The 13,784-nt window shown below is 59.0% G+C and overlaps 3 protein-coding genes across 3 annotated transcripts in view; 1 reads left to right on the top strand and 2 right to left on the bottom strand.

The window, feature by feature from the left end:
- The window catches only part of LOC111533669 (pyruvate carboxylase, mitochondrial-like), a 1,148,173-nt gene that overhangs the window by 492,635 nt on the left and 641,754 nt on the right, over positions 1-13,784 (bottom strand). The window lies entirely within an intron of this gene.
- On the top strand, positions 49-6,074 carry CNIH2 (cornichon family AMPA receptor auxiliary protein 2). Its single transcript, XM_023186572.3, has 6 exons — positions 49-411; positions 4,139-4,207; positions 4,610-4,657; positions 4,916-5,028; positions 5,129-5,272; positions 5,440-6,074. The coding sequence occupies exons 1-6, from the start codon at positions 331-333 to the stop codon at positions 5,465-5,467; spliced, it is 483 nt and encodes a 160-aa protein (XP_023042340.1). The 5' UTR covers positions 49-330; the 3' UTR covers positions 5,468-6,074.
- On the bottom strand, positions 6,442-11,056 carry YIF1A (Yip1 interacting factor homolog A, membrane trafficking protein). Its single transcript, XM_023186571.2, has 8 exons — positions 10,841-11,056; positions 9,946-10,157; positions 9,677-9,781; positions 9,469-9,547; positions 7,561-7,618; positions 7,241-7,396; positions 6,734-6,827; positions 6,442-6,645 (listed from the first exon to the last, which is right to left on the bottom strand). Exons 1-8 carry the CDS (start codon positions 10,869-10,871, stop codon positions 6,499-6,501), a joined length of 882 nt encoding a protein of 293 aa, XP_023042339.1. The 5' UTR covers positions 10,872-11,056; the 3' UTR covers positions 6,442-6,498.

The following is a 13,784-nucleotide window of genomic DNA, read 5'->3' as shown; positions in this document are numbered from 1 at the left end:
CCCAGCCCCGCCCGAGGCCGCTCGCTCGGCGGCCCCGCCCCCGGCTCCGCCCCGCCGGCTTCGCGGGCTGGAGAGCGAGGGAGCCGCGGGCGAGGGATCGCAGGATGAGCGATCGGGGCCCGGGCAGCCAGCAGCGGACGCGCCCCCCGAGCCCACCGGCCCGCGTCCCGCGCCCCCCACGGCCCCGCGGTCCTGGTCCCGGCCGCATCGCCCACCTCCCCCGAGCCCCACGGGCCATGCCCGGCCGGCCCTAAGCGCGGGCCGGGGGGCGTCCCCTTGCGCCCGGGCCCCGCGCTGGCGCCCCCCGGGCCGCCGCCCGGCGCGGGGGCCATGGCGTTCACCTTCGCCGCGTTCTGCTACATGCTCACCCTGGTGCTGTGCGCCTCCCTCATCTTCTTTGTCATCTGGCACGTAAGGCCGGGCTGGGGCTGGGGGCGGGGTGGGGGGCAGGGGCCACGCGGAGCTGGAGGGACCCAGGACGGGTGGTCTCAGAGCCCCGGGGAAACTTGCTATCCCCCAGCCGTCGGCTTGGCGGCTTCGCCCCCATTAACACCCCCCATGGTCGGCTTTCTTCCCAGGGCCCCCCTTCCTTCGCCGCCCCCGCCTGTCTGTGTGTATGTCAGTCGGTCCCTGACCCCCTCCTCTGCCCCTGTCCTCTGCCCCATGCAGCCCGTGAGGTGGGGGGTGGAATTCTGGAATTTTTGCTCCTTTATCTTCTTCTACGTCCCCCGCCCCCCCACAACCATCCAGCCGCCTCCATTAGTCCGTCGGGCAGTTTGTCTGTCTGCTGCCCACCCCCCCCCCTTTGTGGGTTTTTCCAGCCAGAGTGATGGAGCCGGTTGCTATGGCAACTGCATCTGTTTACAGGACCCACAGATCTCATAGCCCATTAACCCTTTGCCTTCCCAGCCCCCTCCCTGACCAAGCAGCACTTGGCTCTCATCAGCCCTCAGAGACCTAGCCCCCACCACCGGCTCACCTTGGGTTTCCCTACCCCTCCTGTTGGGAGCTTCCCAGCCCCTCAGGTTTCCTCTCCATTTTTCAGCTTCCCTCCTCTTCCTGCCCCCCTTCCCCTTTGTCTCATATACCCCTTGGCCTGTCCCTCACCCTGGCCTAGCCTCACACCTGGTTCTTCAAAATGTCCATTCCTCATCCTGCTTCCGACCCATCGCTTCCCCCAGGCTCCCTTCTCCTCTCCTCCCAGCCCCTCTCCTCCAGGGCCTCCTCTGCCTGACTCCCTTCCCCTCACTATAAAACTATCAATCAGCCTCCAGCTGGTTGTTGGGGGCCCCTGGCCCCACTTTACTGCCCTCCCTCCCCGCCCCCACCCAAACCCCGTGCCTGTCTCTGTAACAGCCTGCCCAGCTTGGCCCTGGTCGGCTCAGCTCAGCATCCTCTGCCCACACCTCCCGCGCACACCTCCCTGATTGTCTTTCCTTTTCGGGGGTCCTCTTACCCCTCCCTCAATCCCATTTCCCATAACCCTTCCCTCCTTCCTCCCAGTGCCTCACCTGCTTCTTTCCCGGGCTCCCCACTTCCTCTCTCCTTTCTCTTTCTGGGACCTGCCGCCTGCTCCATGGTTCCCCCTGCGCTCCCTTTGCCATCCCCTGCCACCTTGCTCTTTGCCATCGGGATTCCGTAGACTGACTGAACCCATGCTGTGTGAGGAGTGAGCCCCCACGGACACCTCAGCACACACTCCAGCTCCAGCCCTGTCACTCCCTGGCCTGGCTCTGCTGTCTCCCTGGGTCTTGGTTGCTTTGTCTTCCCCCACCCCCACCCCGAGTTACTCTATTTTTCTTTCTGTGGGGTAGGGGCAGGAGGGCTAGGGTTCTAAGGGCTGAAGGGAGCTGGGGGCCACAGGCTGGGAAATGCAGAGCTGACCAGCTCCTGGGAGAAGGGCTTCTGGAATTCAAGATGCCCCTTTTTGGGGCCTTCCCCACCCAGGCCCTTCCCACAGGCCCTGTGGGGTCCCTGTCCTCAGGGGATTCTCAGCAGTTTTCCATCCACCACACCTGCATTGATGCTTCCCAAAGATCAGGCTCTGGGTGGCTTTGAGGGGGTCAAGGATGAATAAAACCAGACTTTGCCCTTGTGGAGTACCCAGGCTGGGAGGAAAGGCCCAAGCTTTGAAGAAATGTCTTTGTTCATTCAACAGATATTGATTGAGCACCTATGTGAGGTACTGTGTCCACTCAGCCATTTAACTGGACAATCTTAGCAAGTCATTTGTCCCGAGTCTGGTTCCTCACTGGCAAAGTGGACCTGTGCACATCAGAGTGCCTAGTGCGGCCTGCTGAGTGGTAGGGGATAGGAGGTGTGGTCCTCAGTGCACAGCTGCTAAGAACTAGACTCTTACAGGGCAGGACCCCAGATCCCACTCCAGACCCTCAGCCCAGGCCCCAGTGGTTCCTAGGCAACACTGGTGGTGAGTGACGCGTGTCAGCTGTCACCGTGGGGGATTGTTTGTTCCGGGGGGCTGAGTCAGCACCAGGCAGCCTGGGGGGTGGGAGGCGCGACGCCCGCCGCCTGCTGGTGATGCCAGCTCTGGGGCACAGACGGCACCATTCTGCTCCCTGTGGACCCTGTTGCTGTGCGTGCCAAGCGGCGGCTGCCCAGTCAATGGGGGACTGGGGGGGGGGGGGTGGTGATCCAGATGGCCCCAGCTCCCTCCAGGAAGCCCATGTTCTCTCTCTCTGAGCCGTCTGGGTTCTGGGATGCCTGGGGGTGGTGGGCCTGCTGCCTCATCCTAGGGCTGGAGCTGATGGGAGGGGATCCCAGCAGGCTCCTCTGCCAGCCCATTTCCCCCAAGTCACCTGTCAGCTTCTCCCTGGGGTGTCCTCCCAGGCCCATCCCATCGTCCCCTCAAACACTTGCTCCCCTGGGGAGTTTCAACCCGTGAGGACACTGCCGTCTGCCAGACACCCCAACACCTGAAGGCACCTTAGACTTCTGCCTTCACTTCTCAGCCCTTTGAACCCTCTGGAGTCTGGCTCCTAAAGAGCCGTAGATTCCCATACACGCCTTCCGTCTCCACTACACCTCTCCTCACTCAGACTACCGTCAGCCCTGCCCCTAACCCTGCAAACTGTCCCCTTGCTGGTCTGGCCTGAGTATGACACAGTGGTTAGGAATTTTAACTCTGGAGTCGCACTGGGTTAGAATCCACTAACCAGCTGTGTGACCCTGGACAAGTCACTTAACCTGTCTCAGCTTCCTCATCTGCAAAACAGACATGAAAATAAAACTAGTACCTAAATCATTAGGTTGTAAGCATTAAATGAATTAATCCACATACCGGCCAGCAGAAGCACCACTTAGATCTCAGCTGTGACTGTCAGTGAGCTCGGATTTCCTGCCCCACCAATCCTGAGACATGGACCAATCCTAAGACATGGGCCTGACCACCCCACTCTGCTGCTGTGTACTCTTCAATGCCTCCCCACAATGTTTCTGTGTTAGAGTCCAACCTCCTGCTCCAGCCTCACAGGTTGTCCATGTCTGGCTCTGCTGAACTCTCCAGCTCCTCTTCCACCACTCCCTCTTTTCTTCCTGCTCGCCGCGCTGTCATGCCAGCCCCATGAAACCCGCAGCCTCCTGAATGTCTCCTGACCTTTCACCCCTCTGCCATTGCACCTTCTGCTTGAACTGATTTCCCCCATTTGCTCACCAACACCTACTCCGAGTCGAGCCTGAACTCCCTCACCCCCACACAGGGTTAAGCGCCCACTCCAGGTCCTGTACCCCAAACCCTGATGACCTGAAACACAGAGTGATCATCCCTCTGGGCCTGGGTTCCTCCTGAGCAGAGGCTGCATCCCAGGCCTCTGGAGCCCCAGTGCTCAGCACAGGGCCTGAGACCTTGTAGGGGAGACACGAGGCCATGTCTTGGGATGTTTCGGAAGGAGGTGTAGTGGACATGGGCCTGAACTGGGCATCCAGACGCTAGGGTTCCCTTCTGGACTGTTGTGATGACCTTGGACCAGGCCCTGCTCCTCCCTGGGCCTCGGTTTCTCCACCTTTGCAACAAGCTCCACCTGGCTGGTCCTCTTCAGTGAACTCCTATCCCACAGAAGGACTTGGGGGGAAGGTCATAAGCTGCTGCCCCAACCCTGACGGGCACACAACCCTCCCCCAGATCATAGCCTTTGATGAGCTGCGGACCGACTTCAAGAACCCCATCGACCAGGGGAACCCTGCGCGGGCAGTAAGTGATACATGTGCTGTGCCGAGGTGTGTCCGTCCGTCTTTCCAACTGTCGTGGGCTGGGGGTGGGGGACGGGAAGACGGGGGTGGGGTGGGGGGCCTACGGCCATGCCCCCTTCCTCTCTGTCTCCGCCCCCAGCAAACACCTGGCGCGTGCTCAGGGCTGAGTTCCTCCTGGCGGGGCGGCGGTTGCCAGGCTCTGGGCCGTTGCCTTGGAGACGCGGGTGAAGGCCCCTCCATGGTGACGGTCGCCATGGGGACGGCGCGGCTGCTTCCTGGCCGCGCCGACAGTGCCGCAGAGACCGCTCTGGCGCCCCCTGGTGGCCACATGCGGGGCGGTGGGAGCTGCTCCAGTATCTGCTGCTCCGCCTCCCCATTCGCGGCCTTTTGCTTCCCCCAACAGCGCGAGCGTTTGAAAAACATCGAACGCATCTGCTGCCTCCTGAGGAAGGTCAGTGTCAGGGCTGGGGGCAGGAGGCTCCTAGCCCAGCGCTGCCCCCACTGTCTGTGGCCCAGAACCAGGCCTTCCCCCGCTTTGGGCCTGTTTGATCCACTCTGCTACTTGGGAGGGAGTGGGAAGCCAGAGGACTTTTAATCTCCAGAGGTCACGGTCAGTGGGCACCTTCCAAACCCCAGCTCCTCTCTGTGCCCTTGAAGCCTGGGTCTGTCATAGCACCAGGCCGCTGACCTCTCACCCTCACTCCCCCAGCTGGTGGTCCCAGAATACTCCATCCACGGCCTCTTCTGTCTGATGTTTCTGTGTGCAGCAGAGTGGGTGACCCTGGGCCTCAACATCCCCCTCCTCTTCTACCACCTCTGGAGGTGAGGGGAGCAGCTGCCTTGGGGAGACTGAGATGAGCAACGGGGGCAGGATGGGGGTGGGAGCCCTGATGGCAGACACTCAAGCCCCTGTCTGCCCCAGGTACTTCCACCGTCCTGCAGATGGCTCTGAGGTCATGTATGATGCGGTCTCCATCATGAATGCTGACATTCTCAACTACTGCCAGAAGGAGTCCTGGTGCAAACTTGCCTTCTACCTGCTCTCCTTCTTCTATTACCTGTACAGGTGAGGCCTTGCCCACAGCAGTCAGAACTCAGGGAAGGGATGTCCCAGCATCACACTTCCAATGCCCTTTGCCCTTGAGGACTGAGGGCAGCCCCGGGTGTGGCCAGGTGGGTAGCTGGGTGGCTGTGTGTGTGCAGGGCTAGGCTCACTGGCTCATCTTCCCACAGTATGGTTTATACGTTGGTGAGTTTCTAAGGGGGAAGCCGGCCAGGGAGTGAGCCCAGAACGGACCGGACGCCTGTGCACCCCCAGCCCTGCCCCTTGGCCGCAGAGGCCTCAGCCCTGGGGAGGGAGGGGGCACTGGTGCCCCCAGCCTCTCCAACCCCCAAACTGCTGCTGCGGGGACCCCCCCACCTTCAGAGCCCTCCCCCTTGGACTAGAGCGGCTGGGCAGAGCTCTAAACAGGGGCAGGGGCTTCTCTGCCAGCCTGTGGGCATGGCAGTCAGTCCTGGAAAGGGCAGGACCTCCGGCCTTGTCCATTTCGGGGGAAACTTGGGCCCTGCCAAGGGGCAGAGCTTGACCCTGGAAATTCTGGGCCACCCCCCTCCACCCCCACCCTGAGGCTCCCCCTGCAGGTGGGGGGGTACCCGCACCGGGAATGAGCAGGCTCAGCAGGGGGGCAGCCCCACCCCTAGTCTGCCCTCCCCTCTCCCCCAGGCTCTTTCTCCAGCCCTGTCTCCATCTGCCCCAACCTCAGCCCACCTTGTCTCTTGGACCTATTTTCTATGTCGCCTGGAGGAGTCCGGCACCCCCTCCCCGGCCATTTGTGACAAAATATGAATAAACTACTGCAAATATGTGGGCCCCGGTTCTGCTCCTGGAAAATTTGAAGAGGAGATGGGGGCCAATTACAGGGACTGTATAGGGGGCAGCCCTAAGCTGAATCCCCAGCCTGGCTTGTCTTATCCCACTGGCCCACAGACCCTGCTGGAGCCCCCCAGAGGTATCAGAGGCCTTCCAGTTCCCCTCAGCAGCCTCCTTCCATCTTCTCTTTCCCAGCTGAGGCTGCTGAAACCCTTGCAAGGCAGTATCAAGGCCACCAAAGTCATGAAGCCCTCCCTGGGCCCACGTTCTTCCTAGACAGCTCCAAGCCCGTCCCCTGGGCAATGCAGAGGCCCAGAGGTATCCGTAGCTCCCCATCAGGCCCCAGGAACAAAGGTCAGACAAAGTCAAGGAAATCAAATCTTCAATGAATGAAAAACTCAGTGCCATCTGGGGCCAGGGGGTCACCGGACCAGGTGGAAAGTCAGCCAGTATATGATGAGGGGCTGGAAGGCTGCAGCTCCCAGAGTCAGGTAGAGCTGGAGACGCTGCCGGGGGACAGGGCCCCCCATGCTGTCGGGGCCCAGGGCTGCTGTCCGCAAAGAGCGCACCTGGAAGAAAGGAGAGCTGAAGGCTGGCCAGGAGGGGGAGGTTTGCCCTCAAGTGAAGGCAGGGGAATGGGGGGCACACCAGACTCACAAGGAAGTACATGAGCGCCGATGAGGTCCAGGCCAGCGCCACGTAGTAGCCATCGCTGCCGAACAGCAGCCCCGTAAGCACACTGAGGATCATTCTGGGGGTGGGAGGAGGAAAGGGTTGGTGACCCCCAGGGGTCTGGGGCTGAGATTGGCCCTACCCCCAATGCCCAGAGCCCAGCTAGACCCCACGTCCCACAGCGCCTTTTACTCTCAATCTGTCCCCACAGGGACCCAGACCCCAAAGGGATATGGAAGGCTCAGGACTCAGCCCCAGGTCCTGGATCTGAGATCCCCTTCTCTCCCCAGGACTCTGGCAGAGTGACTCTCAACACCTCCCCAACCTCTGCATGGCACCCAGGTCCTCAGGAGACTGCTGGAGACAGGTCCTCCCTCTTAATAGAGCAGTGCTCGAGGTCACTGGGGGCCAAGACATGTCCAGGGTCACAGTTCGAGGCTACAGCTATGCAGGCCCAGACCCAAGGCCCCCCTCTGGCCCACAGGTGCTCACCCCACGTATTTGTAGCCACTGTAGGCCAGCAGGTGGAAGGTGCTCAGGTCGCTGCGCACGGTGGCCAGGTAGAGGCCCAGGAGCAGGGCTAGCACCTCCATCACCACCCACACCAGCGCCGTGCTTGCACACAGGCCCAGCACCTCCGGGGAGAACCTGTGCCAAAGCAGGGGCGGCTCAGAGCCAGGCATCCTGAGGCAGGGGTGAGGATGAGAGACTGGGGCAACAGAGGGTGAGCTGGGGACCACCACATATGCCCTAGGGAGGTTGGGAGAAGAGCTCACAGGGAGGGGAGGGTAAGGGAGGGGTTTGGCACTGACCTTTTCTGAATGCCCAGTGCCATCCCAGCCAGGAGCACGTAAGTAATGAAGGCCATCGCTGCCAAGTGCCAGAAAGATGCCATCAGCCTGGCTTCCTCAATCAGAGCTGCCTTCCTAGGCATTTGGGGTCACTGACACGCCCCATACTTCCTTCTCTGTATAGCCCAGCATGGCCTGACCTCCACATTCTGCTCCCAAATGCCCTGGCCTGGGATGCCTGTCTCCAATCAGCCCTCTCCCACTGTGTAAATGCCACCTGACCCTTCTTCCAGGACCACAAGCCACCTTTCCTACCCCCGTGCTGGGAAGCTCATCAGTTTTCTACTGCATCTCAGAAACTGTATCATGGGCCAAGGCCATTGTTCTGCCTAGACAGGGACCAAACTGGTTTCTGGCAAGACCAGAATGCAGGTTCAGTGGACACCCATTCTCTCCCTAGAGTCTGGGGCCACGGAGATGACCTCGCCTCAGTCAGCAATTCTGAGTCTCGGCACTGGTAGGGCTCTGGCTGCCCAACAATGCAGGAAACTCCAAGTTTAACTTTGGGCAGTGTTCATAAAAGCTCAGAGCCAGTGGGAGCTGGGCATTAGCAGCAGTTTTAACTCTGTCTTCTGCCTCGCTTAATGCACTAGCACTGGCAGGGTGCTGTTGCTCATGCCTGTAATCCCAGCACTTGGGGAGGACAAGGCAGGCAGATCACTTGGGCCCAGGAGTTCAAGACCAGCCTGGGCAACATAGCAAAACCCTGTCTCTACTAAAAATACAAAAATTAGCTGGGCATGGTGGCAGGCGCCTGTAGCCTGCAGTCCCAGCTACTCAAGAGACTGAGGCAGAAGGATCACTGCCTGAGCGTGAGAGGCAGAGGTTGCAGCGAGCCAAGATCACACCCCTGTACTCCAGACTGGGTGACAAGGGGGACCCCCTCTCCAAAAAAAAAAAAAAAAAAAAAAAAGCACTGACATGACCACCAGCGGGGAGTGTCTGGAGTTCTGGAGTCAGGAAATCAGCTGTACCGCCCGTCAACTCTGAGGCCTCAAAAATACTGAAGCTCCTCTGAAGCTTGGCTTCAACAAGTAAAATGGGGGTGCCAGTTCCAGCCTTACACGGTGGCTACGATGGGCACACGGAATGAAGGATGGAGGAACCCCTGTGCTGCCCAGCACACCTAGGCTGGCTGCCTGCCCTCAGTCCCACTGGCTGCCCTCACTGGAAGCTCATCTGTGTGCTGGTCCCTGCACTTACTCACTCACCCTGGGTGTCCATGATGGGCCTGGCCCTATGCAGCCAACAGGATAGAGAAGAGTCAGCTGCACATGTGGACAGCCTGAAAAATGCCACGTGGACAGGCAGTTGTGGGAACCCAGAAGGCAGCCACCACTTGCTCAGGGGGTCAGGAAAGGCTTCTTGGAAGAAGGGATAACAGCACGCCTTGGAGGACAAGTAATAACGATGATAAGAGCTAATGTTTCCTACGTCCTTCCTGTGTGCCAGGCGAGGTGCTGAGCAAACACCACCTTGCTGAATCTCTCCAACAGTCCTTTGGGGTAGGGACTATATTGGTCCTGTTTTACTGAAAAGTACAAATAACCAGCCTAAAGTCCCACAGCTGGAATCTGCAAAGCCAGGTCTAAACCCAGAGCTCCAGGCTGGGGAGGGATATAGTCCAAATCAAGAGACAGGAAGGTCTCAAAAGGGTGTCCTGGGGACACTGAAGGCACATTTAGGAAGCTCCTTACTGGTAACCCTGCACTGCCTGCCTGGTGTCTTGCAACTGCCATACATACACAAAGCACCAAGAACAGATGCTGACTCAGTAGCTGAGCCTCTCTTCCCATTCATCCCTCAAGACACAAGTCCCCCCCCCCGGCCCCCCCCCACCACATTCCCCAGCCCAGGTCGGAGACTCACTGGGGATATAGAGGTCAGGGGCGTTGAGGTCTTGCCGAGGGGGCAGAGGAACATCACGGCTGTACTGCACTTCCCAGTTCTGGCAGTGGCAGCAGCGGCCACATCAGGAGGGGAAGAAGAGAAAAGAGGAGAGAAGGGGGTTGAGGTCTGGGCACCAGACTCGGGCACAATGAGGAAGGCCCACCAGCTCCCTTGATAGGAAGCTCACCTGGTGTGTGTAGGGGAAGACCAGCAGCCCTAGTTTCTTGGCCACGTAGGCTGTGTCCACAGCAAAAAAATACTTGAGTTTGTTCACAGACACAAAACGGTGCAGCTGGGAGGGGAGAAAGGAGGCTGTGGGCAAGCCGCACCCCAGGCCTCAGAGTGCCCCTCCGTGTTCTCCATCCCTGAGGACACTGTGAGGAATCGGGTGGAATCCCATGATGTCCCAGCCCTCGCCAAAAATTCTGCCACCCGTGCCCTGGGGGCAGGCCACACCTCCTTGTGCACCATGTCCTTCCCATGGGATGCGATGGAGCTGCCATAGGCCATAGCCACATTGGCCACTGGGTCCCCAAGCAAGTGGTTGACACTGAAGGCCACATCTGCTCCTGGGGCTGGATATCCCCCGGGCTGGCTGGAATAACCACCGCTTGTGTCATCGAAGAGGGGAGGGGGATCCGGGGCTGCCCGGGCCCTGTGCTTGGAGCCTGTGGGTTTGGAGGTATCAGAGTAGATGACAGAAATACCAAGCATGAGCCCAAGCCACCACCCCTTCCCTGGCTGGACAGCCCTGCACGGGTCCTGCAGGCACCGATCAGTGAGGGGACCCCAAGCTGGGTGAGGGGGAGCTGAGAAAAAACTTTGATGAGGGATCCTTTGCGAGAAATCTGTTGCTAAATGTAGGCAAAGGAAGAGCTGAGGCACCGCCTAGAAGTGGTTGCCCACTTGGGGTTTCTGAAGGCCTCTCATTGGAAGTGACCTCTGAACTGAGCCATAGTGAGTAGAAGTTTGCTAGGTGCAGATAACTGGGAGGGCATCCTTGTGTGAACAAACCGGGGAGAGGCGACAGCTGGCTACCCGGAGGCCCTGGACAGTGCTCAGGGACCTCACCAGGCTCACAAGAGTGAAAGGAGTTTCTGGAAGCGGAGGTAGACCCCGTTTTTGCCCGACTCTGCCGTGGGACTCCTAGCTGTGCTGCCACCGCCCGGTCTCAGGACTGGGCCGAGAGAGCGAAGTCCGGGACGCGTTGCAGTGTTGCGAGGGGCAGGAACCCGAGTGACACCCCCGCCCTGGGCAGCGGTCCCAGTTGCTATCTCCCTCGGGGTGAGCGGGCCGCGCCGCCGACTCTCCCCCCGCCGGCCGCGCCGCGCCCCGCCAGCGCCCCACGCACCGTGGGCTCCGTAGCCCGAGTGATAAGCCATGGCCGCGACGCTCTCTCTCCCCGAGGGCCCGCTGCGCCGCCTCGTGGGTACGAATACTAATAAGGCAGCTGCTCCGCGCCCAGAGTACCGACCGAGGCCACCCGGCCGCGCGACACGTCCCCCACCCCGCCGGTCTCGGCCACCATGTCCGCGGCGTCATCTCCCACGCCTGCCATTGGTTCTTCGGCGTCGCCGGCTCGCCCCTCCCCTCTCCCAATTGGCCACTGACTGACTCTAGCCTGAGCGGATTCGGCAGAAGGCAACATCCGGGTAAGGGACAGGAGGAGCGCCTTGTGGTGCCCAGGATTGGATCACGGGCTTGCCAGTTCACGGAGGGAACAGCCAATAGAAGAGTTAAGGAAGAAGGTGGGCGAGAATTATTCGCGCGCCTGCGCGGTGAGGCGCTTGACGCAACCTGCCACGACTGCACCAGGAAGACTAGAGGAGACCTGCGGCCGGAGTCGTGAACGAAGCTTCCTTGGTTGGACGTACTCCAGGAGGGAATGGGGCGGTCGAGCTCCAACCAGGCCCTGGCCTTCGGGGCGCCTGTTCCTCCCTCTCTGGGCTTGTTTTCCTCCCCCGTCACCTACACTTCAAATCCTGGAATGGAGCCCCAGCAGCCCCGGAGGTGGTGGTGGGAGGCCGCCACTGTCAGTGACTGAACGGCCAATCAAGCCCCAGGATGCTGACTCCTCCTCCCGCCTCCCACTCCTCTTCTGCGCGCGGGTGCTGTCCGTCGTCCGGTGCTGAAAATGCCCTCCCGCCTCTGCCGCCATCCTGTAGACTCCCGGGGGCCTGCGGATGGGAAGATTTGGGGTCTCGAACCACACGCTCCTAGCGAGCGCGTGGCCGCACGCACACATACACTCATACTGCAAAACTGGGGCCCAGAGGATCCGAAGTCCCAGAGATTGGGTGGTATAGGTGGGGCAGGATCCTGCCCAGGGCCTGTCGCATAGACTCTCCCGTAGTCCAGCAGATCTGGGGGCAGAGGTGTGCTAATCTGCGTCCTGAAGCTGCAGCCGAAACTCCTGAGTCATTGCCGGGCCTGTGGTCTTCTCGAAGTGAGGCCCCCAAGCCTCACTTGTAGTCCCAGAGGTTCCTTTCTCTCCACCCAGGTTCTGATCACTTCCACCCCAATGGAGACAGTCTTCAGGGGCCTCCCTCTCACAGACCTTCAGCCACCGCTTTCTAGAGAGGACGACCTCTCTAATTAGCTACGAGGTATCCACTTACACCAGATGACCTTCCTGCTCCCCAAACTCAGCCCACGTGGTCTGATTGCAGTGCCACTGCCCAGAGGTCCCCTCTACCTGGGATGCCCTTCCCCTCATATCCACTTGTCCATAAGCCTAGTTATCTTTAAGAGTCAGTTGAGCTAGTGCCTCTCAGAGGGACAAAGGGAACAGAGACCTGACCTGGTCAGGGGTGGAGGTCATAGGCTGGGTTCTAGGCCCCCTCTGGGTGCACCCAATTTGCCCTGCATGTAAGTTCCATGAGGGCAGGCCCTGTTGTCATTCTCCACTTCCACCCTTGCCTTCCCAGTGCCAAGCACAATACTTGCATATAGAAGACACCCAGTAAACATCTGTGTCCAACAAATATATAATAAATAGATAAAACCCTGGACCAGTCTTTCCTCTGTCTACATCTCAGTTACCTAATCTTTAAGTGGGTAAGGATGTTTAATTGAATGGTCTTTGAGTTGCTCTTTGCCTGAACACACACACATACAAAATGAATTAACCCACCAGTATTGCAGCTTATTTTCTGCCCAGATTGTCTAGTTTGGGAGCAAAGCCAGACCCAGGCACAGATGTGAAGATCTGAGGCCCTGGAGGTCCAGGAAGCAGCACTGGGGCCACGTGTACCTGGGAGGGGTCATCTAATACAAGCCAGTTCCTATGTCCCTGCAGGGCACGATGGATGCTTGTGAACTGAATCCAAAACCTTTCTATGTATTTTCTTCCCTCCTTCCTTCCTTCCTTCCTTCCTTCCTCCCCTTCCCTCCTTCTCTTTCTTTTCTCTCTCTCTCTGTCTTCTTCTTCTTCTTCTTTTCTTTCTTTCTTTTCCTCCTCCTCCTCCTCCTCCTTCTTCTTCTTCACGGGGTCTTACTCTGTCACACAGGCTGAAGCACAGGGCATGATAGATGCTTGTAAACTGAATCCAAAACCTTTCTCTTTCTTTCTTTCTTTCTTTCTTTCTTTCTTTCTTTCTTTCTTTCTTTCTTTCTTTCTTTTCTTTTCTTTCTTTCTTTCCTTCCCTCCTTCTCTTTCTTTTCTCTCTCTCTCTGTCTTCTTCTTCTTCTTCACAGGGTCTCACTTTGTCACACAGGCTGGAGCACAGTGGTGCAAACACAGCTCACTGCAGCCTCTAACTCCCAGACTCAATTGATCCTCCTGTCTTAGCCTCCTGAGTAGCTGGGAATACAGGTGCGCACCACACCATCATGCCCAGCTCATTTTTAAATTTTTTGTATAGGCAGGGTTTCGCCATATTTCCAAGGCTGCTGGAATTCCTGGGCTCCAGTGATCCTCCCACCTCGGTCTCCCAAAGTACTGGGATTACAGGCATGAGCCACTCAGTCCGGCCTCTATCCCCATTTCTCAGATGGGAAAACTGAGGTCGGGAGCGGAGCATGCTGGCCCAAGGTCACGCAACCTAGGGTCCCTGGTGTCCTTGCCCCAGCCTGCCTGTCCTAAGCTGAGTTCAGCACGCCTGCCCAGCCAGTGAAACTCATCACGCTTTTCTCAGCTGTAACTACCCTCTTCTCCAAGTGAGGCTCGGGGATGGGATCTGGGTGGGCTTAACTCTGGGCCTACTCCTTAGAGATGGGACCCCGCGAGCGCCCACCCACCTTGGAGATTCTCCTTCCTCGTTTTACAGTCCGGGAAGCTCAGGCGCCAGAGCGTT

The sequence above is a fragment of the Piliocolobus tephrosceles genome, chromosome 13 (genome assembly GCF_002776525.5).
Source record: "Piliocolobus tephrosceles isolate RC106 chromosome 13, ASM277652v3, whole genome shotgun sequence".
NCBI classification, from domain to species: Eukaryota; Metazoa; Chordata; class Mammalia; order Primates; family Cercopithecidae; genus Piliocolobus; species Piliocolobus tephrosceles.
Note: the sequence above shows the minus strand (reverse complement) of the source record. Positions and strands in the feature narration are given on the sequence as shown.